This window comes from Monodelphis domestica, chromosome 7 (assembly GCF_027887165.1).
Source record: "Monodelphis domestica isolate mMonDom1 chromosome 7, mMonDom1.pri, whole genome shotgun sequence".
Lineage (NCBI taxonomy): Eukaryota > Metazoa > Chordata > Mammalia > Didelphimorphia > Didelphidae > Monodelphis > Monodelphis domestica.
The window spans coordinates 93,709,962-93,736,959 of NC_077233.1; the positions used below are offsets into that span (position 1 = coordinate 93,709,962).

General features: G+C 38.1%; 1 protein-coding gene across 4 annotated transcripts in view; it reads right to left on the reverse strand.

Annotated features, from left to right (window-relative positions):
• SEC22C (SEC22 homolog C, vesicle trafficking protein) overlaps nt 1–26,998 on the reverse strand; it is a 46,122-nt gene that overhangs the window by 15,603 nt on the left and 3,521 nt on the right. For all 4 annotated transcript variants that reach the window (XM_007499804.3, XM_007499805.3, XM_056805099.1 and 1 more), the window contains 4 exons: nt 23,954–24,163; nt 6,533–6,696; nt 4,502–4,681; nt 1,938–2,056 (listed from right to left, as the gene is read on the reverse strand). In XM_007499804.3, coding sequence (XP_007499866.1) covers nt 1,938–2,056; nt 4,502–4,681; nt 6,533–6,696; nt 23,954–24,135 — 645 coding nt within the window. In that variant the 5' untranslated portion in view covers nt 24,136–24,163. The remainder of the gene's footprint in view (nt 1–1,937; nt 2,057–4,501; nt 4,682–6,532; nt 6,697–23,953; nt 24,164–26,998) is intronic.

Sequence of the window (26,998 nt, forward strand, 5' to 3'; positions counted from 1 at the left end):
ATTTAACTGTTACACCTCTCAGGCCTGGAATGTTCTCTTAACCTTCAACTCTTAGAATCCCTAAGGCACTTCAAGACTCCCATACAACAAGCCTCTTGATACAGCCAGGCCTTAGTACTCTCCTCACCTACCTCCCAAAGGACACTGTAGATTTTATTTTGACTTAATTCCACAAGTTTTTCCTTCAGTAGGATGAAACCCCTCAAAAGCAGAGACTGTTACACTTTGGACTTTGTATCCCTAGTACCTAGTACACCCTTAAAGAATACTTTATGAATTGAACGAAAAAGTCTTTTCATTTAGCTGGGATGTTCTTATACTTTCCAGTTCCATTTAGAGTAAGAATGTCAACATTGGCAAGATTCATTTCCTCTACTACTATGTTGACTTATCGGTTATTGCCAAAGGATCTTACATTTAGAGTGCCAACAATTAAATTAATATTTAGAAAGACTATATAATTGTTATACCTTCTGCCCCAGACCTTGCCAGAACAAAAAGAAGGTCACAGAAGGTTGAGGGCCATTTTGTGTTTTTGTTTCATGGATTTCCATAGCCAAAGAATTCATCTCTGAGGCACCAAACTACTGATAACTGGTCTCTACATATTTACCTGGGCAGGTCATTAAACAGACAAAACTCTGGGTTCTCAAAGCCATGTTTATAAGGACAAATGCTAGCTGGTTCAAGCATGCTGAAAACATGGACCCAGCAACAAATTGGGCTTGATGGCCCAAGAACCAACCTAACCACCTGGTTGCCTAACATATTCCTTCCCCTTTTCACAACCAATCTAAGTATGTTTTCTTTTCCAATGAAGTACTTTTCTCTGACTTTGCCTATCTCTACTATCTTCTTCTTTCCCTTTTTTTTTCACAGCAGTCTTAGTTCTTATTATTTTCATATAAGTCAATGATGAAAAATTTAGTTTAGCAATCTATTTATAATGGGTAAAAGGATTTTCACCAGGTCCTAGATTAAGTTTTATAATGTCACTGATTTAAGGGCTTCCCTCTAACAATGATGGATGTACTATCCCCATTAATGGATCATCTACACGAACTATGTGACCAATAAGTATTAATCACCTGGTGGGCAACTTCCTGCTAATAAACTCCCTATACTTAGCTAGACTGGTTCTTGAATGACCAACACAACTCACTGCAGGGGCCATATTTCTAGTGTATTAGGATCAACCAGAGCTTGAGGCCCACTAGCACAGCCTTCAAGCATTCAGTCATCTCTACAGCTTGAGTAGCAGGTCTATAATTACATACTTTTAAAAAATGTATGTATGTGTGTGTGCCTGCCTACACACACACACACACACACACACACACACACACACACACACACACACACACACACACACACACACACAGCTGGTAAAAGAACAAGTTCTATTTGGCATTCCAAATCCTGACATATTCACCCGAAGACCCAAAGGTTATAACGAAGACTGCTAAATTTGCTCCAGGTTGCAAAGAAACCCCCAAAAGCACAAAATCTAAGAGCTTGGGACCTTGGAGACAGTCCAACCTTCTTTAAATAAGCATCCATTCTACAATGTATTTGCCTATTGGTCATCTAGCCTTGGCATGAAGAGCTCCAGTGAGGGGGAACCCACTTATTCTGAAGGCAGCTCATTCCATGCAAATTTTTAGGAAACTGTTCCATAATCAAATTTAGGCATGACTCTTTACAACTCCTATCAATTACTTCTAGTTCTACCTCCAGCAACCAACATCAAAAGCATCCTTAGGATGCCAAAAAACTGTCCAAAATAATTTTCATTTTTTTCAAAACTATACTACATTGTTAAAACAGACTACTTGCTTTCAGTGATTAAAACCTTCATGAATGTAATAATCCACAGCTACATAACCTTCTACCATGGCGAATTACCCTACAATCCCAGATATGAAGGAAAAAGTTACCTGAAAGGAGTGCTCTGCTAGATGAATTCCTCGAATAAGATTCAAAGCAGCACACAGGATGTTTAGAATAAGAGACAGAATCCCCAAGGATGTCACTGGTTTCATCCGGTAATTTGGAGCTTCATAATTTAAAATAATAATATTAAGTTCCTAATGGAAAGTATCTCTGATTACACAGTGTCTACATAAAGGAAAAGCTAAATAAGCTATACCTCCCCCTAATTTAAATTATGTTGCAGACATAATTATAGGTTTATTAATAAAAATGAAACAGTGGTTAGGAACCCAAAAACAAAAGTGGAAAGTGATGGACAGAAAGGATATAGGTCTCATGGGGGCACTTTTTCTAAACACACCCATCTCACCCCAAACAGATGCCTTGGATCTATTTTTCCAGATTTCAGCTAAAAGCAACTTCTTGTGATAACAAAGAGTGCTATGGCCTTATTTTTATATTGGTTGAGAAATCATACAAGCAATTTAGTTACATAATTTAATGTTTACTACATAAAACATTCTAGTTTTCTTCTTATCTGCGAGGTATAAAAATATTCTTGGTCGTATGTGCAAGGTATAAGATATTCTTGGCCTTTCTCTTCCAATTCCCCCCATACCCACACACACAATCTAGAATTTTCAAAATGTTTAGGGATTTTTTTGGCAAAAAGGGAAACATTCAATGTATAAGCTATTCTTAGAATATTTGGAACAAATGTCCATTTTATTTTGCCCTTTTAGAAATCCGAGGAATTGATTCTCCCTACAGCATCCACAGACGGGGTATGCCATCACTATCTTTTCCCTTTCTTATTATCCTTTCTTGTCCTCACATTTACCACAAAATAACAATCAAACCCATCACTATTGTTAGTATGTTAAGAGTTCCCACTGAGCAATTCAAGGCTTCCCCATTAGAACTGAACATGCTACCTGTTTAGGATTCTAGCCTTGAGACACAAGAGGCTGAGCCAAAGCACAGTAAAATGTCCTAGAAAGAAGGGCTAAATTTAAACTTTCTGGAATTTAGTTATATTTTTGTTTTAAGCAAAGTCATAACTACTAGAACATTCCTCTCCTAAATATATAGGGTTGGATTTTTTTAAACCTTACCTTCCACTTAAAATCAATACTGTGTTGGTTCCAAGGCATAAAACAGTAAGGGCTAGGCAATGAGGCAACTTGCCCAGAGTCACACAGCTAGGAACTGTCTGAGGCCAGATTTGAACCCAGGACTTCCCATCTCTAGGCCTGGCTCTCAATTCACTAAGCCACAAAGCTGCCCCTAAATATGTAGTTTTAATAGTGTGAGGACATGGCTTAGAGGCCAGATATCTGTGCTGTTCTACAAACTTAAGTGGCTATATTTATGACCTTGAGCAGCAAACCAGCTCTGCTGATGATGGGACTGGGCATGGTTACTTATCCACAAGTTCAGAAGAAAAATTTTACTTGTATTTTCAGTTGAATCTAAGATAACCTTGGATTTCTCTAATGTCATATAAAAACATGATTAATAAATTTATGGTAAGAAAATGAAAACAAAAGAAACTGGCAACTCTATTTCATTTTAACAAGATGGAGAAACCAAAATTCTCAGAAATTGACCATCAATTTTCTTGTTTAAGCAGGAAATATGTGAAATTGTGAATAATTGTGAGCTAGGCAAATAAGGAAATGGTTTGCAAGTGATCATGGACAAATAATTCTTTACCCAGAAGTCAACCTAATGATACAGGCCTTTTTAATTGGCTGGTCTTTGGTCAGCAGACAGTATGGCACCAAAATTATACTTAAAGCTTTCCAGTTTGAGAGAATCTACAAAGAGCTTCACTTTTTTTTTTTTAATGAAACCCCTTCCCTTCCATCTTAGAGTCAATACTGTGTATTGGCTCCAAGGCAGAAGAGTGGTAAGGGCTAGGCAATGGGGGTCAAGTGACTTGCCCAGGGTCACACAGCTAGGAAGTGTCTGAGGCCAGATTTGAACCTAGGACTTCCCATCTCTAGGCCTGGCTCTCAATTCACTGAGCTACCCTGCTGCCCCCTCAGAGCTTCACTTCTACTGGACAAGGAAATCCTTGAGAAGCCACAATCACCAGTCTGCTCCAATGAAGCATAACTCCCAGGGTAAAGAGGTGGAAGAGAGCTTAGGGATTCAGCCCAACTCTTTCATCTTAGAGATGAAGATACTAGAAGGAGGTAACTTAAGGCCTAATTAGCTCATTAGCAGCAACTGTAGGACTTGAATACTGGTCTCCTGACTTCAAATCCAAAGTTCAGTACCAGATGTTGTCTCTCTATGATTTTCATTCGTAAAATCCATTCTAGGCACGTTAATTGTTCAAAGTTTCCCAGGTATCAGTGTGATCTTCCCTCACATAATTTATTTACATAAAAATTCAAATTGCAATGGAATTGTTTTTCAATTTCCTTCTAGGGAAGAGGCTAGTCCATATTTATTTTAATAAAACCATTTGTAAAAACGTGATGCACTGTATGTATGGTAATATAGTATTCCTCCACCATTACCAAACACTGTTTCAGAGCACACCATTCAGTTCACTCACCATATTCAACCAGCTTGGGTGAGTGACTATTTCTCAGTCCATTCATCACGTCTGTATCCTCTAGTCTCAGGACTAGTGGAGGTTGAAGCACCAGCTCTTCCTGAATCTTTTCCAAGCGGTTCTTCAGTTGAGAAGAGCTTGCATAGTTAAAATGCCATTTCATGTTCTGAATGACACTATCTGTAAAAATAATCAACCAACTTTAGCAGAATATACATTCAAATTTTTTAGAGATTCAGAATTTTTTTATTAGAATTTGCAAAATGAAGTTCACATTTCCAAAGAAGCTAGCAACCTATATTCTGAATACAGTCAAGTGGAAATGACTACATCATTCTATATATTAAAATCAAAGAGTTTGCATTAATCACTATTAACCCACTTTATTAATATCTGAATACCAGTCTTCATGGACAAAGTGTCAGAGTTAGTCCATTACATAATCTTACTAAGTATGTGAACTATAAAATTTTAATATCCTGAGTGACATATATATCAGTGACCAAGCAATCTTAGCATTCATCCTTTTTTTGCAAATGGTACTGCTCAAACTCAAGAACTAGCAAAATATGTTGTGATGTTAGAGACAATTATTATCTTCAGTGAAGGGTGAACCAATGTGAAGGAAGGGGACTACCTAGCCACCCTGGTCAATGAGATGATCAAGGTACGTCACCTCATTTAAAGGAGGAAGGAAGGGAGCTTCCAGGTCGATGAATAGATAGAGAGCCAAGTCTGGAAATCGGAGGTCCTGAATTCAAATTTGACCTCGGACACTTCCTAGTTATGTGACCCCCTGGGCAAGTCACTTACCCCCCCTCACAACACCTAGCCCTGATCACTTTTCTGCCCTGGAACCAATACTCAGTATCGATTCTAAATCAGAAGGTAAGCACTAAAAAATGAGGAAGGCATAAAGAACAATAACATGGTTAAGGTCTCATAGGAAGGCTATAGAAGAGAAATATAGGACTACTTAATAGCAGTGGAATGTCCAAAACCCTACACTAGGGAGTGTCCTTTGACTTTCTTGCTACACAGATTTGAGTTATAACCTCTAACAATTCCACATACACATTCAAAGCAAGGGATATGCATCCGGACTGTATTTTTCCTTAATCAGACATCTGGATAGCATTGTGTTCTGTTCTACACCCTGCATTTAGAAAAGCTATAGAGCATCAAGGGTCAGGTACTCAACATAGCTAAGGTGAGGTATTCAACATAACATAAGCTAATGACAAAACCACTGAATAACAGATAAAGGAACTAGGAGATTAGCCTGAGAAAGAACAGAAGATAATTCTCCATATCTTAGCTCCTAAGCCTGGGTACTCCCCAAAGCCCTAATCTGGGCCCTCTTCTCCAGTCCCACTGATTTGGTTATCATCTCTCTGCAAATGATTCAGAATTATAGAAGCACAGAATGTGGAAGTTCTTAGGACTCCCAAGGTCACTAAGTCCAGTCAACACCTGGAAAGCCCTTCACAACAAATATTCTTTAAGTCTCTACCTGAAAACTTCCAGTTTGGAGGAACCCATTCTGCTCTGGGATAGCTTTACTTGTTCAAAAGCCTCTCTTACCTCAATCCCAAATCTGTCTCTATAAAACTTCTGCCCATATTTCCACAGTTCTGCCCTCTGTGGTTAAGCAGAATACATCTAAGGTCCCTCAAATGCTTGAAGATAGCTTGTGCATCCCCCTTAAATCTTCTCTTCTCTAGGCTAAACAGACCCAGTTCCTTCAGCTGACCCTCACATGGCCTTACCACCCTCAATGCCCTTAGCCTCTCAGCTAAACCTTCATAACATTTCTCAAACCCATCCCCTTTCTGCCATTCATAGAGACACTGCCCTAGCTCGTTATTTGTATGTCTCTTCTATTAGATTATAAGTGCCCTGAGGTACGGTTCTATGTCACATCTATCTTTATATTTAACAAATGCTGAATGGGTTTAAGAAAAGATGTGACTTGTAAAACCCACAAACATAAGGTAGTACTCATCATAAATATTCAAGGAAGTTACAAACCAAATTTGAGAAAGGCATATGGTCTGGAAGCCAAGCCTATGCTGGTGTTGTCATAGGAAGTTGTGAACTCCCACCGCAGAGCCTCCAAAAAGCAGAAAGCCATCGCTACTGGATAACTTCGAGAGCAGATTCCCAGGCAGGCTATGGCTCCAGAAGAATCAAAACTGAAACAAGAACACCAAAACTGAATTACATGAAAAATACACAGGTAAGTTCCTACTTATCCTACTCTCTGACACACAGCATACAACAATAGTGACTTTACTCTGAACAACATCTATATATATAGATGCATATATAACAGATGCATTTTCTTTGCCTTGAATCACTCTCTGGTGGTTTTGTGTGTCTACATCATGTCTGCCCCATTCAAAGGTATATTAAGTTCCTACAAGATAAAAAAAAAAATCTCCATCCCCTGACCTCAAGGAGTTTGTAATCTAACATGGAAGAAATGGCACAATCATGATTAAATAAGACTTAAAGTAGAATATAGTTGGGGCAAAAGAAATTAAAGATCCAAAATGCTCTAGGAAAACTGGAGGAGAGAAAGTTGGAGAATTCAGGGTAAGATGTATGGACAACCAAAATGGCAGCACCTATGTAGAGCCTTGAAGAGACAGAGTCAGTGCCTTCAGATCATGGAAAAGTCAGCAAATAAACTGAAGTTTCCTAGTGAGGAAATGCCAGGGCTTTTACTTCCCAAACAATGCACAGTGCATATGGCAGACAATGACAATATAATACACATACAAGACAATACACATAGTAGCCAATTAATAAATATTTACTGGATGAAAAACCTAAACCCAAATAGGCCTCACTAATTAAAAAAAAAAAAAGTTGTTTCAGGCTTATTTCTTAGAACAAGTTGTTTTTTTTTTTTAATTTTAATGCCACATTTTAAAGTGTTAATATTAGCCAACTTTAAAGATTATTCATCATAACTAAACATTTTACTGGGATCTATCCTTGTGCAAATTTCTCCACTAAAAAAAGAAAATTAATGTTGCTTTCCTTTCCCCTTCAGAGAGATTCTCAACCCTTCTTGTACTCTTAAGGCAATGAAAAAGGAATATTTATCAGTCATAGAAAACTGGAATCAATCTCTTCCTCTTCAGAGGTAAACAGCTGCTCAGTCAATTGGTTCTTAGTTTAAAATGTTCGGGAGTTGTTCTTGGTTTGTTTGCATTAAAATTAACTTAATACCCAAGGCACAGTTTACTTAACTAGTTGTTCTTAAAAAAAAAAAAAGAAAGTCCAAATGTTCCCAAGACAAACACATAACCCTGCTATACACTAGAACAATAATTAACTCCTAAAACAAAAATGTTTAAATCTGGCAATTAAGAAACCAAAGAACCTATTATTCCTCCACTGGATTATGGGATTCCTACTCCATTTAAAAGAATAGGAGAAGCACCATATTAACTATAACCTCAACTAGAGGAAAATGTTGAAATATTGACACAATGTTGACAAAAGCCATTGCTGTAACAGAGAACTTCTGATTCTGATAGCAAGCATGGCAAGGTGGTGAGGCCTTTTTGGTATATTTGTAAGATTACAACATGGTTTTTAAAATCTTTCAGTGAAATATACTAAACTTCCACAACATGGGGATGTTACTGCATGAAAAAGAATCCTTTTTCTGGTCTCTAAAATAAAAAAGGGAGCTAGGTAGTGCAGTTAATAAGGTGCCAGGCCTCAAGTCAGGAAGACTCATTCCTGAGTTCAAATTTGGACTCAGACACTTACTAGCTGTGTGACCCTGGGCAAGTCATTCAACTCTGTTGGCTTCAGTTTCCTCATCTATAAAATCAGCTGGAAAAGGAAATGGTAAACCATTCCAGTATCTTTCCCAAGAAAACCCCAATGGGGTCAGACATGATAGAACAACAAATTCTTGATCTTACAAAGCATAAAGTAAGGATACTTCCCCAATAAAAATGAGGAAACACATTCAAAAAAGCAGACAAGTGGGTTTTATATATGTATATTTATGTATTTTAAAAATAAAATATCCTGTTTTTTACTTCTGTAATTCTCAGTTGAAGTATAGCAACTTCCAATATCCTCCCAAACTAAAAAAAAAACCCTTCCATAATATAAGCTCATTACAAAGTATAAGCTCATTACAAAGTGTAAAAAATAGACACGAATCCAGGACTTCAATCCCCACAAGCCCTTGCTCCACTTCCCCAAAATGCTTTGTAATCTCACTGAATTCTCAGGTGGGCCGAGATCAAGAAGGGATTTAACCTGATTGCAAAGGCTTTTGTGGCCTCTTTTGGACTTCCGTTTTGGAGCAGATGCGTCTCTTCCAATGTGTGAGATTATCTTGTCTAGGCCTCTCTGGCCTAGGCATGTTTTTCTTATCCTGTATTTTCTTTAATCCTTAACTTTAATAAACCTCATAAAATATAATACTCCTTGCAGAGAGAAACTAATTTCTACCTGCCTTCAGTCTCCTAAATTTTAATCTTTACAGTTGATGACCTAATGGGAGAAAAATCTCAATTTTCTGATTCTTTTCTGATCTTTAGTTCAGCTTTAATAGCTAGTGCCTAGAAATTTTTTTGATCCATTTTTCTCTGGCCGAGGTTTTTTTACCCTCGCAAAGCTGCTGCTCGTTCCAGCCATTACCTTCTCCCTGCCTGCCTGTTTGCTGTTTGCCTCTCACCTGGTTCCTGGCTGCTTCGTTCTGCCTGCCTGTTTTTTCCTGCTGCGGATCCTGACCCCTCTCCGTCCTCACCTGGTCTTGGCCCTGCCCACCCCAGCAGCCCGCTCCAGCTCTGGCTCCTGCTCCTGGCCTCTCACCTGGTGCCCGCTCTCCAGGCCCTGCCTGCCTGTGTTCCTGCCTGCAGCCATCGGCTGGCCGCTGCCTGCCTGTTTATGTGCCCCAGACCCATGAGCACGACCCCAGCCGGCTCATCACCCAGATCCTTGGAGCAGATCGCTCAGGACTCATTTCTACCAGCTGGTAACCAACTCGGAGTATTGACCACGTAGGAGGGGAGAGAGAAAGGGAGAGGAAAAGAAACAGACTTTTAAGCAATGGGCTATTTAAAAGGATACCTTTCGACTCTTCTGGTAATTTCATTGACTTCACCTGCCTGTCAGGGAGAAGATTCAGCCCAAAGATTCAACTTTAACTTTGGAGTTGCAAATGGGTGGCTCAGCAAACTGTGAGCCAAGCCTAAAGACATGCGGTCCTGGGTTAAAATCTGGCCTCAGATACTTCCCAGCTGTGGGGCCCTGAGCAGATCCCTTAACCCCCATTGCTTAGCCCTTACCACTCTGCCTTCGGACAATAGACATTTAAATGGATAATTAAAAACAAACAAACAAACAAAAAACCCCAAGGAACTTTAAAGACTGGAGGTTATATATTTTAAGCATTTCAGACTCCAATGGTTTATAAAAAAAAAACTCTGTATTGCATTTTCCTAATTGCTTTAAGGTTTAACTTTGTGATTTTAAATTCATATGTTACTGGATTCAATATTATTCTGTTACACTGAAGGTTGATTGAATTTATTTTGAATGTACTGAGTTTTAAAATTCTGTTGCTTTTCCCCTATAACCATATATTGAAAAAAAATCATTGTAATAATTAAGCTCATATAAGAAAAAAAAAACAGTTTTTCTATTTTTCACTTTGTAAATTGTCACAGAGGATAGATGGACTTCAGAACTGGTTATAATTGTATAACAACCTTTGGAAAATTTAATGTGCTAAATATCTCAACTGATTTTAGGGTTTTTTTAAATATGATTTTTATCATTTTTTTTAACAATCTCTGGTCATTTTTGCCTGCCCCTACCACGAGGAGGTAAGGCCCATTCTAGTTGCTGAAGTGAAATATATTTTATAACCCCCAACCTTCCCGCATTTCTAAATATGTGAATGGAAGTTGGGGCAGTTAACCTCAGGGCATTTGTACCCCTAAAAAAGCCTCCAAAAAAAGAAGAACCTTTCATTTATACTCTTCAGATCACTATTTTACTTGCACCAGAATGATATATAGATTTCTTGATTATGTTCTTAACCCAAGATGAGTTTTACTTTGTTTAAAAATATGTTTAAATACCAAGGTTGAAAGATTTGCTATGATTGTAAAACATTGTGACAAATATCCATCAATTCATAGGTTTTAAAAATGCCCCCCATACAGCAACTTATGTGAAATATGATAGTGTGTTTGTTTGCTATTGTAATTAATTGGGCTATTGAGAATTTGGGGTATATTGATATCTACATATTTGTAATACTGTTACCTTGTTCAATTAATTTGCTACAGTGGATCATGGCCAGATATTAAGAGGAAATGGATCTCATTTTTGGTGAGAAAGCCTTGTATTCTATATTTTCTTAGCTGACACAGAGTGTCAATGATTATAAGCTACATTTTTGAATTTTTTAAAGCTCTTTTATTATTATATTTTTCTTGCATGTGCAATATACTTTTTCAGTTTATTTTTATTTTTATCTCTCTTTTTTATATTTGAAGCACATGTCAATAGTATTAAGATTTTCTTGAACCTTTTGATTTTTCAGTACTACAAGTTTAAGATACATTTGCTAATGCATGCCCTAAAAAGCTTGTGACTATAAAAATGATGCCACTAATTATTTAAAAAATTATGGGACTTTGCTTAATGATTCTATCTGATTCCAGGACAAGATATACACAACAGAGCCATTGCACAGAGCCAAAGAAAAGCCAATTCAGGATGGATTGATGCACTTCTAGGCCAATACAAAGGTCTTGAACCTAGTGTGAAGACTCAAGGTCTTCACACTAGGTTTAACATGTTGTTAAGACATAGGCTTTCCTTGTGTCCACACTCACTATGAAAATACTCACAGACGAGTATCCCCAAAACCTTGGCTCCTATAATCTGGTCCCTTTTCTGCCTTTCATAGTGTGGTACCTTTCTGTAGTCCTGGCTACTAACTGGGTAGATGCATCATTGCTTCGATCATTTTAATTGGGACCTGATTCAAGGACCTGTTATAGATTTATTTTTCTTTTCACTTGGAATTTTTACACATAAGACTTTGCTAGTCTATATTTTCATCCAGAAATTGTTTCTTTTTTGGGGATTTTTCTGATGTTTTTGTTAATTTCTCTTACCAAATGATTCATATACCTCATACCTCAGCCATGCATCCCTAAGTGATCATGTATTTTTTAATCACCCACAACACAGGGAAATGTAAAAAAATATATATATCATTATTTAAATTGCAAAGTTTAAATTCCTTTTTAGAAGAATTTTAGGTTAAGAAACATGCTCCTCTCTGAATCCAGAAACTGAACTGTTGGAGAAGCCACCATGAAGAAACCTCCAGACCACAAGCTGCACAAAAATGAACTTTGGGTGTAGTTTATTGAACATTTATTTGTATGTATACTTTCATGCCAAAGGGGACTGCCCCCTAACTGGCTTTCTGTCAATGTGTCCAGCAATTATTGGCTTTGTTCTTTTTTTCTCTTATCCTCACATTATTGTAATCTTTTAAATTGATTATGTTTTCATGATCCTTTGGGAAAAAATTATTTTTTTTTCAAATGATCACATGGAGAAATGTAAAAAATAGACATGAATCCAGGACTTCAATCCCCACAAGCCCTTGCTCCACTTCCCCAAAATGCTTTGTAAACTCACTGAATTCTCAGGTGGGCTGAGATCAAGAAGGGATTTAACCTGATTGCAAAGGCTTTTGTGGCCTCTTTTGGACTTCTGTTTTTGGAGCAGACGCGTCTCTTCCATGATGTGAGATTATCTTGTCTAGGCCTCTCTGGCCTAGGCACGTTTTTCTTATCCTGTATTTTCTTTAATCCTTAACTTTAATAAACCTCATAAAATATAATACTCCTTGCAGAGAGAAATTAATTTCTACCTGCCTCAGTCTCCCTTAATTTTAATCTTAACAAAAGGTAGGGAAGTCGAACTAAGGACTTCTTTTCTGCTACCCAGAAGATCACCTTATAAGAAGTACAAAACTTATCAGAAGATAGATAATAAGCCCTGTGGTCAGAAAACCCTGGAAGCACACCCAGCAGAGTGAACCTCAGCACTCAGGGCTGCTCTCTAACACTTTAAGATGGAAAAAAAAAGATATCTTGCAGAGTCTGTGCCCACCTGCATGGGTGGGAGGAGTTTCCTCACATGAATGAAATCAAGGGTCAAGGCCTTCCCCAATGCCAAATTCCTCTGGCTCTGCATTACATTTAAAATATGACATTTCATAAGGGATACCAGACACAGGTATTCTTAGACTTAGTTCCCATAAAAGGAAGTATATGGTAACAGAAAAACAACAAATTGGCTTTGAGCAGACTAACCTACTATGAGAATTTCTTTTTCATAATCTGTATTAATTCCTATATTTTGGGCAGAATTGCTGTCTGGGATCTGGGTCAGAGATACCATCTAGCATGCTGATTTTGAATTTTTGTCCCTGGGAATCTCAAAGAATGGTGTCTTTTTTTTTTAACCTTTACGTTCTGTCTTAGAATCAATACTGCATATTGGTTCTAAGGCAGAAGAGCAGTAAGAGCTAGGCAATGGGCGTTAAGTGACTTGCCCAGGGTCACACAGCTAGGAAGTGTCTGAAGTCAAATTTGAACATAGGACCTCCCATTTCTAGGCCTGGCTTTCAATCCACTGAGCTGCTCAGCTGCCCCCTAATGCCTTCTTCTTTTTTTTTTAAACATCATTTGGTTAATAATGAAAGAGATGGATTCTTTTCCTACATACATGACCTGTCCATCTATGGGGATGGAGAGTGGTGAATAGGTTGATTGCACATCTCTTAATTAGCCATCACCAATTAAAGATGTCTTAGAATGTTGAATAATGAACTCCTAAAAATCTATTTATCAGGCTGCCTGACCTAGTCCTTGGTCCCTGAGAGACTCATGGAAACCTATATCACTTTATTGTTTCTGTTGCTGGCCTAACCAATAAACAAGATATAATCAATAAACTTATATTTTTACCCCAAAAGCAGTCTCTTGAGATCATTTTAATCATAACACTAAATTTATGACTTCAGTGTAAACAGAATTTGTCTGAAATACTGATGCACAAGGTTTTTATAATTATGAAAATGCAAACAAAAGATCTTTTAAGGGGGCAGCTCGGTGGCTCAGTGAATTGAGAGCTAGGCCCAGAGACGAGAGGATCTGGGTTCAAATCTAGCCTCAGATCCTTCCTAGTTGTGTGACTCTGGGCAAGTCACTTGACCCCCACTGCCTAGCCCGTACCACTCTTCTGCCTTAGAACCAATACACAGTATTGATTCTAAGACAGAAGGTAAGGGTTTTAAAAAAAAGATCTTTTAAAAGCATGTCCTGAGGAGACTTGGTGGAGTCAAGATGGTGGCTTAGAAGCAGCAGAAGTTCAGACCTCTGAAAACCCTTCCTTACAGATCACAAACTGAATGTTCCTAGGCGACTCAAAATCAAACTTAACAACAGGACAGAGCCAAGGAACCCTCCTGCTGGACTCAATCCAAAAGGTATACCCCCCAAAAGCCAGAATCCGATAACACTCAGATTTAAGGGGAAGGCACCCCCATCTAGAGCACTAAGCCTCCAGTGGCAGCAGGAACCTCTGGGTGGGCAAAGTTGCTGGTCTGGAGGGTGCACCTTGCAGGCAGGGTTGTGCCAGGTTCAGAGCATCGAACACAGGCAGCAGGGAAGGAGCTAGAGAGGGAGCTTAGAGCTGGCAGCCAGGACAGAGCTACAGAGACCCTCCATTCTGCTCCAGCCTTCCAGGAGGTTTTGGCCTCCAGGCACATCCAGCCCAACCCAGCTGAACTTAATCCCATCAAAAGTCTTCAGAGGTCAGTGAATCACAAACTCCAAAACCCCTCCCTCACAGACTGCTGGACTTTAATTTAATCCAATCAAAAGACTCCAGAAGACAGGGAACCTCAAACTACAATACCCCTCCCCCAAAGACTGCAGGGAGAGACCTTCTGTCAAAGATCCAAGAGTGGAGACTGACAGAAACCCCCAAAACCAAAAAAATGAGAGGAGCAAGAGCACAGACAAATACGAGGAGCGAAGAAGGGGTAAATATGAGCAAACAACAGAAAAAGAAGGAAAAAATTACAATTGACAGCTTCTATACAGGCAACAAGCCAAGAGCAAATGGAACAGGGGGAAGGGATCAGCAAAGGATAAATCAGAAATCCCAGTGAATTGGATACAAGCTTTGGAAGAACTCAAAATGAAATTCAAAACACAATTAAGAGAGGCTGAAGACAATTGGGAAAAGAACTTAAAAACTAAGATAAGTCATCTAGAAATAGAAAATAGTGTCTTGAAAGCCAAAATCAACCAGCTGGAAAATGAGGCAAAGGAGATGAGAGATGAGGCAAAGAAGATGAAAGATGACCTCCAAAGAAAATCAGACCAGAAGGAGAAGGATGACCAAAAAACCAGGAATGAAATCCAGTCTTTAAGAACCAGAATACAACAACTAGAATTAAGTGACCTCACAAGGCAGCAGGACACTATAAAACAAAACCAACAGAATGAAAAAATTGAGGAAAATATGAAACATTTCATTCCCAAAACAGAAGATTTAGAAAATCGTTCAAGGAGAGACAATTTAAGAATCATTGGTCTACCTGAAGACCATGACAAAAGAAAAAGCCTGGATATAATACTACAGGAAATTATTCAAGAAAACTGCTTCAATATTCTAGAACAAGAGGGAAAAGTGGAGATTGAAAGAATCCATAGATCACCTCCTGGACTTAATCCCCAACTGACAACACCCAAGAATGTTATAGCCAAATTCAAGAACTATAAGACCAAAGGAAAAATATTACAAGCTGCCAAGAAAAAGTCATTCAGATACCATGGAACCACAGTGAGGATAACACAGGATCTGGCTGCATCTACACTGAAGGACCGAAAGGCATGGAATATGATATTCCGGAAAGCAAAGGAACTAGGTCTACAACCAAGAATCAACTACCCAGCAAAACTGACTATATTCTTACAGGGGAAAGTATGGTCATTCAACAAAATAGAAGAATTCCAAGAATTTGAAAAGAAAAGACCAGACCTGAACAGAAAACTCGATGTCCAAGCACAGAGAACAAGAGAACCATCAAAAGGTAATTTAAAAAGAGGGAAAAAAGAAAAACAAAACAAAAAAACTCAACTTTTTTTAAGAGACTTAATAACTTAAAATGATATATATCCCTATAAGAAAAGAGGTCATTGGTAACTCTTAAAAACTGTTGTTATCACCTGGGCAGCTAGAAGAATTACACTTAGAGGGAACAGTGACAAACTGTATAGGATGAAATAACAAGACATAAAGAGGTATATAGATATATGTATGCATAAATACATATACATGTGTATATGTGTGTGTGTGTGTGTGTGTGTATATATATATATATATATATATATATATATATAACTAGAGCTAAAAAAAAAGAGGTTAATACTAAAAGAAATGGGAAAGGAAACAAAAGGAGGTAAATTTATATGTCATAAAGAAGCTCATGGCGGGAGGGGGGAGAACATCAATACAATGGAAGGGTAAAGAGGTTGGAGACAGGAAATACTTAACTTTTACATGCATTGAAATTGACCCAAAGAGGGAAGAACAATTCAATCCATTGGGGCAGAGAATAGATTCACACACTATAGGGGATTAGAAGGGTAACAAATGGACTGGTGGGGAGGGAAGCAGTATTAGAGAGGGAGAAGGTGGGGGGATAGTTTTAAAAAGATTGCAAAGAAAATAAGGGGGGGATAAGAAGGACAGGGGATAGAAAGGGAAGTAAAATAAGGGAGGGAACTAGGGGGACTGATTAAAAACAAACATTGGTATAGAAGGAAACAGTGAAAGAAGAAAAGGCAGGACTAGGAGTAGAAATCAAAATGCTGGGAAATACACAGCTGGTAATAATAACTCTGAATGTGAATAGAATGAACTCACCCATAAAATGCAAGCAAATAGCAGAGTGGATTAGAATCCAAAACCCTACCATATGTGTCAACAAGAAACACACATGAGGAAGGTAGATATGCATAGGGTGAAAGTAAGAGGATGGAGCCAAATCTATTGGGAATCAACTGATAAAAAGAAGGCAGGAGTCACAATCATGATACTTTGGCTTTACAAAGCCAAAGTAAAAATAGATCTAGTTAAAAGAGATAGGGAAGGTAATTACATCCTGATAAAAGGCAGTATAGACAATGAGGAAATATCCGTACTCAACATGTATGCACCAAATGGCATAGCATCCAGATTTCTAAAGGAGAAACTAGTGGAGCTCAAGGATGAAATAGATAGAAAAACTATAATAGTAGGAGACCTGAACCTTCCTCTATCCAAACTAGATAAATCAAACCAAAAAAATAAATAAGAAAGAGGTAAGAGAAGTGAATGAAATCTTAGAAAAATTAGAGTTAGTAGATATATGGAGAAAAATAAATGGGGGCAAAAAAGAATACACCTTCTTTTCAGAAGCACATGGTACATTCACAAAAATTGACCATGTATTGTAACAATTAAAAGAGTGTTTGGTATAAACTGTGACCGCGGAAATATGGTTTCAAGATATTGTCTTGAGTTAAATCAAATATAAAGTGGTTGCCAGGGAAAAATTCCCAAATATGAAATATACCCAATCAGCTGGGTTTTTATGGAGATTTTAATTAATACAAATTAAGGAATTAATGAAAGGGAGAGAGAGAGTAAAAGGAAATAATGAGAAAAGGGGTAGGCCAACCCTAGGCCAGCCTCGGCCCAAGCCCTAAGAGAAATCAGTCAGTCTTTAATGCACTCGCCACAAGATTTGTCCCAAGCAAGATTCAAGTGTTCAGAGACCCAGCTACTCCAACTAGTCCGAGCTCCAATTCAGCTTTGGCAAACTGAATTTTCAGCCAGCCACCAACCCCTTCAAGGCAGCTCTGGCAAGCTGCCTCTCTCCAATTCAGCTTTGGCAAGCTGAATCTCCAAGAGACCTCTTTTGAGTTCCTTTTAAAGAGAATTTTCTCCTATGTCACCTCCCCTAAGTTCTCACATCTACCAATCACAGTAGACATTTTCCCAAAGAACTGCCCATTCTTAATTCACACCTTCTTTAGTTCTCAACTTCTCTGGGTAGACTAAAACTTCTGACTGAGTTCACACCTCTTTGCCCCGTGCAAGTTTGCAAGTTGCCTGACCTTCATAGGTACTTAGCACCTTTTTGTATTAGATCTAAAAATAGACTTAGCTTAAGGTTTTTTGCCTTACTATATCATTGTTCAGTAAAGAGTTTACAACTTTATCGTCCCCTAAAGTATGTTTAAGTATGGGTGGAGTAGAGTTCTCACATCCCTGATCAAGTACCTTCATTGTTTAAAATGCGGAATGGTCTTGACCAAATCTTATGAAGTAGGGTCTGAGAATTTTTAAGATTCACAGTATTAGGGCACAAAAACATTGCAAACAAGTACAACAGAGCAGAAATAATAAATGCAACCTTCTCAGATCACAATGCAATGAAAATAATAATGAGTAAGGGTACATGGAGAGGTAAATCAAAAATTAATTGGAAATTAAACAATACAATTCTCCAAAACCGGTTAAAGAACAAATCATAGAAACAATTAATAATTTTATTGAAGAAAATGACAATGAAGAGACATCCTTTCAAAACCTATGGGATTCAGCCAAAGTAGTACCCAAGGGGAAATTTATATCCTTGAGTTCATATATTAACAAACTAGAGAGGGCAGAGTTAAATGAATTGGGCATGCAAATTAAAAAAACTAGAAAGTAAACAAATTAAAAATCCTCAGATGAAGACTAAACTAGAGATCTTAAAAATCAAAGGAGAAATTAATAAAATTGAAAGTCAAAGAACTATTGATTTAATAAATAAGACTAGAAGCTAGTACTTTGAAAAAACAAATAAAATAGACAAAGTACTGGTCAGTCTAATTTAAAAAAGGAAAGAAGAAAACCAAATTGACAGTATCCAAGATGAAAAGGGAAATCTTATCTCTAATGAAGAGGAAATTAAAGCAATCATTAAAAACTATTATGCCCAGTTATATGGCAACAAATATGGCAATCTAGGTGATATGGATGATCACTTACAAAAATATAAATTGCCTAGACTAACAGAGGAAGAAATAGATTACCTAAACAACCCCATATCAGAAAAAGAAATTGAACAAGCCATCTGGACCCGGTCCAGATGGATTCACAAATGAATTCTATCAAACATTCAAAGAACAACTAATCCCAATATTATACAAACTATTTGACAGAATAAGCAAAGAATGAGTTCTACCAAATTCATTTTATGACACAAATATGGTACTGATCCCAAAGCCAGGCAGGTCAAAAACAGAGAAAGAAACTTATAGACCAATCTCCCTAATGAATACAGATGCAAAAATCTTAAATAGGATACTAGTAAAAAGACTCCAGCAAGTCATCACAAGGGTTATTCACTATGACCAGGTAGGATTCATACTAGGAATGCAAGGACGGTTCAATATTAGGAAAACCATCCACATAATTGACCATATTAACAAGCAAACTGACAAAAATTACATCATTATCTCAATAGATGCAGAAAAAGCCTTTGACAAAATACAACACCCATTCCTATTGAAAACACTAGAAAATATAGGAATAGAAGGGCCTTTCCTAAAAATAATAAACAGTATATATCTAAAACCATCAGCAAACATCATCTGCGATGGGGATGAATTAGAAGCCTTCCCAATAAGATCAGGAGTGAAACAAGGATGCCCATTATCATCTCTATTATTTAACATTGTACTAGAAACACTAGCAGTAGCAATTAGAGAAGAAAAAGAAATTGAAGGTATTAAAATTGGCAATGAGGAGGCCAAGCTTTCACTCTTTGCTGATGATATGATGATTTACTTAAAGAATCCTGGAGAATCAACCAAAAAGCTAATCGAAATAATCAACTGCAAAGTTGCAGGATACAAAATAAACCCACATAAATCATCAGCATTTCTATATATCTCCAACCCATTTCAGCAGCAAGAATTAGAAAGAGAAAGTCCATTTAAAATCACCCTATACAATATAAAATACTTAGGAATCTATCTGCCAAGACAAACACAGGAACTATATGAACACAACTACAAAACACTCTCCACACAATTAAAACTAGATCTAAACAATTGAAGAAACATTGATTGCTCATGGGAAGGATGAGCTAGCATAATAAAAATTACAATCTTGCCCAAATTAATTTGCTTATTTAGTTCCATACCCATTGAACTACCAAAAAACTTTTTTACTGAATTAGAAAAAACCATAACAACATTCATTTGGAAGAACAAAAGATCAAGGATATCCAGGGAAATCATGAAAAAAAAATGCAAAGGAAGGAGGACTTGCAGTCCCAGATCTCAAACTATACTATAAAGCAGTGGTCATCAAAACAATTTGGTACTGGCTAAGAGACAGAAAGGAGGATCAGTGTAATAGACTTGGAGTAAATGACCTCAGTAAGACAGTCTATGATAAGCCCAAAGATCACAGTTTTGGGGAACAAAACCCACTATTTGATAAAAACTGCTGGGAATATTGGAAGACAGTATGGGAGAGATTAGGTATGGATCAACATCTCACACCCTACACCAAGATAAATTCAGAATGGGTGAATGACTTGTATATAAAGAAGGAAACTATAAGCAAATTAGGTGAACACAGAATAGTATACTTGTCAGATCTTTGGGAAAGGAAAGACTTCAAAACCAAGCAAGAGTAAGAAAAAATCACAAAATGTAAAATCAATAATTTTGATGACATCAAATTTAAAAGTTTTTGTACAAACAAAACGAATGCATCCAAAATTAGAAGGGAAGCAACAAATTGGGAAACAATCTTCATTACAAAAACCTCTGACAAAGGTCTAATTACTCAAATTTATAAAGAACTAAACCAATTGTACAAAAAAATCAAGCCATTCTCCAATTGATAAATGAGCAAAGGACATTAATAGGCAATTTTCAGTCAAAGAAATCAAACCTATTAATAAGCACATGAAAAAATGCTCTAAATCTCTTATAATGAGAGAAATGCAAATCAAAACAACTCTGAGGTATCACCTCACACCTAGCAGATTGGCTAACATGACAGCAAAGGAAAGTAATGAATGCTGGAGCGGGTGTGGCAAAGTCAGGACATTAATGCATTGCTGGTGGAGTTGTGAATTGATCCAACCATTCTGGAGGGCAAATTGGAACTATGCCCAAAGGGCGATAAAAGACTGTCTGCCCTTTGATCCAGCCATAGCACTGCTGGGTTTGTACCTCAAAGAGATAATAAGGAAAAAGACAGGTACAAAAATATTCATAGCTGCACTCTTTGTGGTGGCAAAAAAGTGGAAAATGAGGGGATGCCCTTCAATTGGGGAATGAATGAACAAATTGTGGTATTTGTTGGTGATAGAATACTATTGTGCTCAAAGGAATAATAAAGTGAAGGAATTCCATGGAGACTGGAACAACCTCCAGGAATTGATACAGAGTGAGAGGAGCAGAACCAGGAAAACATTGTCCACAGAGACTGATACACTGTGATACAACGGAAAGTAATAGACTTCTCCATTAGTGGCCATGCAGTGATCCTGAACAACTTGGAGGAATCTACGAGAAAAACCACTATCCACATCCAGAGGAAACACTGTGGGAGTAAAAACGTAGAAGAAAAACAACTGCTTGAATACATGGGTCAGAGGGATATGGTTGAGGATGTAGACTCTAAATGAACATGCTAGTGCAAACAACATCATTGAAATAGGTTCTGATCAAGGACACAAGTAATACCCAATGAAATTGCACATCAGCTGCGGGAAGGGTGGGTGGAGGGGAGTGAGGGAAATAAAGTGAGTATTGTAACCAAAAAAATAAAATTTAAAAAAAATGTCCTGAAGGGCAGTGCTTACAGTGTCTTGTTTGTCTTTTACACTCCTCAGCTTTGCATTTAGAGGGGACGTAAAAAATGATTGCTATGAAATGCCTGCTCTCTATCCAAGTGGTGAAAGTGGTTGGAAGCAGAATCACCACAAAGCCAACTAGATCTGCACGGCAAGCATATCAGAAGGATCTTTTGAGTGAAGATGATCTCGACAAAATGCCTTTCACGTCTGTTAGCAAATTAAGTACCCACTCAACACCTGTCATCTTTTACCACTTTGGGGAGCTCAAAGCTTCAGTGCCAGCGCCTGGGAGTAATATTTATAAAAGCAGTGGTTGTTCAGAAATAGTAGCTAATATGACAATTGATTATCATGATTATATGGGGAAAAGAACTTAAGAGAAATATAGTAATGAGTCATATTACAATATCTTTACATGGTATCTGTGAGGAATGAGACATTGCCAAATGAGAGAATGGTGTACATAACTTAAGCCTAAAGTTTTATTTTTAAACCATTTTTTATGGAACTTTAAAATGCTTTATCAATTTTCTTGCCTTTGCAAACAAAGAATGTTGAACATGTTTTAAAATTTCCCTAATGAAATAAGTCTTGATCAATGACACATATAAAACCCAGTGGAATTGCATGTTGGCTATGGGAGAGGGGTGGGAGGAGGGGAGAGAAAGAACATGAATCATGGAACCATGGAAAAATATTATAAATTAATTAAATAAAAAATGTTAAGACTAAAAATATATTAAAAATAAAATAAAATTTCTCTAATGACTCTCAGTCAATATTCTGAACATTCATGACTGTGTAAAGGTGTAATAATAGCGTTTTCCTTTGGGTTATGAAAGTTGTTGGGTTGTCTACCAAATAGCACCAGGCTGCTATGCTTTTCTAATCTAAGATTTTTCTTTCTTTTCCCATTCTGTAAACTGTAATGGGGGGAGGAGGGAGCAGGGTCCACTTCAAGAAATAACCTCTTCTGTCCAATATGTTACCTTTCTTAAGTTAGGGATAATAGTGAGAGTTTAGGGATAAAGAGGGAAACCAATAGGCAAATGTTAAATCAGTGATCTTTCACCCAAAATACTCAAATACATTTTGTTTGGGTAAGGCAGCAACATGGTTCTGTTTTTTCATGTAAGTTAAGGACGTGGGCTACAGGGTCACTAGTTTCCTTGCTGCAAAATTTCAGTTAAGAACATATGGAAGCACAGCTAAGTAACACAGTAGATAAAACACCAGGACTGCAGTCAAGAGAACCTGGGCTCAAATCTGACCTCAGATACTTCCTAGCTGCATGGCCCTTGGCAAGTCACTTAATCCCATTTGCCTAGCTCTTGCCACTCTTCTGTCTTAGAACTGATACTAAGACAAAAAAGTCAGGGCTTAAGTGTAAAAATGAACATAGTATATGGTTAAAAGAAAGCGAAGTTTTAATTTGTCATTATCAGGCTAATGATGTGTAAACCTCAAAATTTCTTAGACTTATAAATGTTGGAAATTTCACCATTGAGAAATTTCATACTTGAAAAATTTCCTATTGATAGTGGGTCTTGACTATTGGAATGTGAACCCCATTGGCATGGGAGGTTCCTTCTCCTCCCTTCTTAAGATTACTTTAGGACAGAAACCTTTTGCTGAACAATGGAAAGGACTTTGACCTATGCTTAAGCATAGAACAGGAATTTCTTTGAGTCATGATTGATTTTAGAATTGATACAATGGAGATACTTGGAATCAATCTCCACCCTATTCAATCCTAACAGGATTGAGTAAGGGCTGCAGCCTAGATCAAAATTTAATTATTCCAATCTCTACCCTACTCAGGTTAACAGGATTTAGAAAGGGCTGTAGCAAAGGAGCAAAGATTTAATTATTCGAAAATATGACCTTCAACAGACATGTGCAAAGCCTCTGGGCGGTCCTGGGTTAAGCTAGAGCCTCCATTGGCACAGGGAAATTGATGGAGAGTGATTGGTAGATGTGAGAACTGAGGGGAGGCAACTTGGATGGTTTCCTTAAAGATCAGGGGGGTCTGAAGACTGGAGGTGGTTGTTGAGAAGTTGGTCGGTGTGGTTGGTGTGCTCTGAGAAGCTTGCCCTGAAGGAAGCTGAAGGTGGGGGCCTCTGAGACTGTTTCTCCATTTTGGTCACGTGAGTAATAGGGACTGATCTTTTTTCTTTGCCCCAGCTATCTAAGGGCTTGGGCCTTTTGGCCCAGCCTAAACAGAAGGGGTATTTAAGCCCTATTCCCTTCTCTCCCTTTTTCTCTCTATCTCTAATTCCTTTCTTCCTCCTATTGTAATTAAACTCCATAAAAGATTGACTGCAGACTTGAGTTTTCATTAAGGAATTACATAGCTGAATTCCTTGGCGACCTTAAATTAATATATATCAGTCTTTAAAAGTGATTTCCTTGTCACAGATGATTGCCGAAAAAGAAAAGAACTAACTTACTGTATACTGAGTTCATGTCCTTCTGCAGTTCCTCGACCTGGAAACTGTGTCAAAATTAAAGACAACATTTTTAGGCGCTTTCTGCATTCCAAAAAATCCTGGTTATGGTGAAAATCTGTGGAGGCAGAGAGTGGCAACCCATCTCTCACCCGTACCACACAGGCAAAAAGGATCATGGACATGGTCCAAAAAGGAATTCATGAGGACTCCCTGAAAAAAAAAATAACATCTTGTTAAAGAGTGTGATCTTAGACTACCAGGAAAGGCTCCCAACTACATGTCTGATCCTTTGGGGTACTTCTCTTTCCTTTTCATTTCCTGGCTCATTGACATTCCCAGCTCCAACAATGACCACAGAAGAACTTTTCTTCTTATTCCCCATGCCTCCAATCTCATGTCACCATCAATTCTCTTCCCTTGATTATCTTCCCCATCATTCTCCTTCCCACTCCTCCAGCCTAAGGGTAACTAAACCAAATGGGATGGAAGGAAAAATGGGAAAGGTTGCATAAATTAAGACAACAAATTAATTTTGTATGCCAAGCTAGACAGGGGAAGGGAGAGGGAAATTGTAAAGCTAGTTTGAAGCTAAGACAAAAGGAAATATAAGAGGCAGATGCAATTAGCAATTTAGTTTCCATGGCTATATTTGAAAGATATAACAAATAGAGAACAAATGAAGGAAAAAGAATTAAGTTCTGACACTGTGCCAGGTGATGGGGATTCTTACAAAACATACAAGACAGAACTCAGACTTTGACTGGAAGAACACATACAAGAGTTCAGCTGCGGATTGGTCTCCCTACCATAAGTCTCTTCTCATTTCAGTCCATCCTTCACTCAACTGTCAAAGTTATCCTCCTGAAGCACAAGTCTGACCACATCTGCTACAGACTAATGTCATTAACTTCAATGGACCCTCACTACTTCTAAGAAATCCTACTTAACCTCCCTTATTAATTCACTATGCCACTCCCCACAGCAACTCCTCCAAATCTTTTTCATCCCTCCTCAAATCTCCCATGATCCTGTTCTCTCAAGTCTCTGCTGAGAAACTCACCTCATATTTTACAGAAAAAATTGAGGCCATTCACTGTGAACTCCTTCTCTCTTCTTTATCTATCACTCTAGTGCCTTCTGCCATGATCTTCTCCTTCACCCTAGTTTCAAATGATGGCATGTCCTTACTCCTTACTTACAAAGGCTAACCCCTCCATCTATTCAAGTGGGATCCCATTCCATCCCATCTCTTCCAACAGATTGTTCCCTCTTTCATCCCCACATTTTCACTTATTTTCAATCTGTCTACTGGCTCAATTCCTACCACCTAAAAATATACCCATGTCTCCCCTATTCTGGAAAAAAAAAAGCTCCCTTGATTCCACTATCCCTGATAACTATCATCCTGTATCTCCTCTGCCTTTTTGTAGCTAAACTCCTCAAAAAGGCCATCCAGACATAGGTACTTCTTCCTCTCCTATCACACCTTCTTTAAATCCTAACAATCCAGATTCCAACTTTATTTATCAATTTACTGTCTAGTCTCTCCAAAGTTACCAATGATCTCCTAGCTACCAAATCCAATGGTCTTTTCCCCCTCCTCATTCTCCTTGACCTCTCTACAGCCTTTGACATTGTTCACTCTCTCCTCCTTGATACTCTCTTCTCCCTAGGTTTTCAGGATGCCATTATCTCCTGGTTTTCCTATCTGACAGATCCTCCTCTAGGTCACAGCCTCTAACTGTGTACCCCTCTGGATTCTGTCCTGGGTCCTCTTCTATTCTCCCTCTACACTACTTCATTTGGTGATCTCATCAACTCCCATGGATTTAATTACCATCTCTATGATGATGATTCTCAAATCTACCTTTCCTGCCCCAATCTCTCTGCTGACCTGCAATCTTGCATTTCAAACTGCCTTTCAAACATCTTGACCTGGATATCCAGTAGACATCTTAAATTCAATATGTCCAAAAGAGAATTAAGGATCTCTTCCTCTAAAATTTCCCTTTTTCCTATCTTCCCAATTACAATAAGGGACAACATCATCTTCCCATTCCCTCAGATATCCAACCTAAAGAGTAATCCTGGATTGCCCATTATCTCTTACCCCCATATACAATCTGTTGCCAATGCCTATTGATTTCAGCTTTGCCACATCTCTCAAATACTCCCCCCCCCCACTTCCCTTCTCTGACACTAAGACCAACCTAGTGCAGGTCCTCATCATTTCATGTCTGAACTATTTCTGATGCACCTGCCTACCTTAAGACTCTCTTCCTTTAATTCATCCTCTATTCAGACACTAAAGTGGTTTTCCAAATCTAATCATATAACCCTCCTACTCAATAAATTCTAGTGGCTTCCTATTGCCTCTAGGAGCAAATACAAAATGCTGTTTGGAATTCAAAGCCCTTCATAACCTACCCCCCCCTCCTACTTCTCCAGTTCTCTTACTCCTTATTCTCTTAATATGTACTTTCCAATCCAGTAATACTTGTCTCATGGCTATACCATGAACAAGACCTTCTATCTCTTGGCTCTGGCATTTTCTCTTGCTGTCCCATACGGCAGGAATGCTTCTCCACTCCAATTGCTGACCTTCTTCAAGTCTCAATTAAAATCCCACTTTCTACAGGAATTCCTTAATTCCGGTGCTTTCCCTCTATTAACTTATCCTGTATTTAGTTTGCTTCTCTTTGTATGTTGCTGCCCCCATTTGATTGGGAGCTCCTCGAGGGCACTGTCTTTTGTCTATTTCTGTATCCCCAGTACTTAGCATAGTGCTTGGCACTGTATCTCTCCCAAATCACTTCCTCCAGTGTGCCATTTTTTGCACCTGTGCCATAGGTTCACAATCACTGTCTTAGGGGAGTAGAGTTGATTGCTAATTCTCTGGCTTATGAGCCCCCACCAGTGTGTTCTCTGCAGTTCTTCAATTAGCCAATGTTAATTAGCTTTTAGTAACAGGTATTACTAAAGTAGCAAAAACAGGAAGAACAAAAAACTGCTCCAATAGTCTGGGACACATTTTCCCCTGTGTGT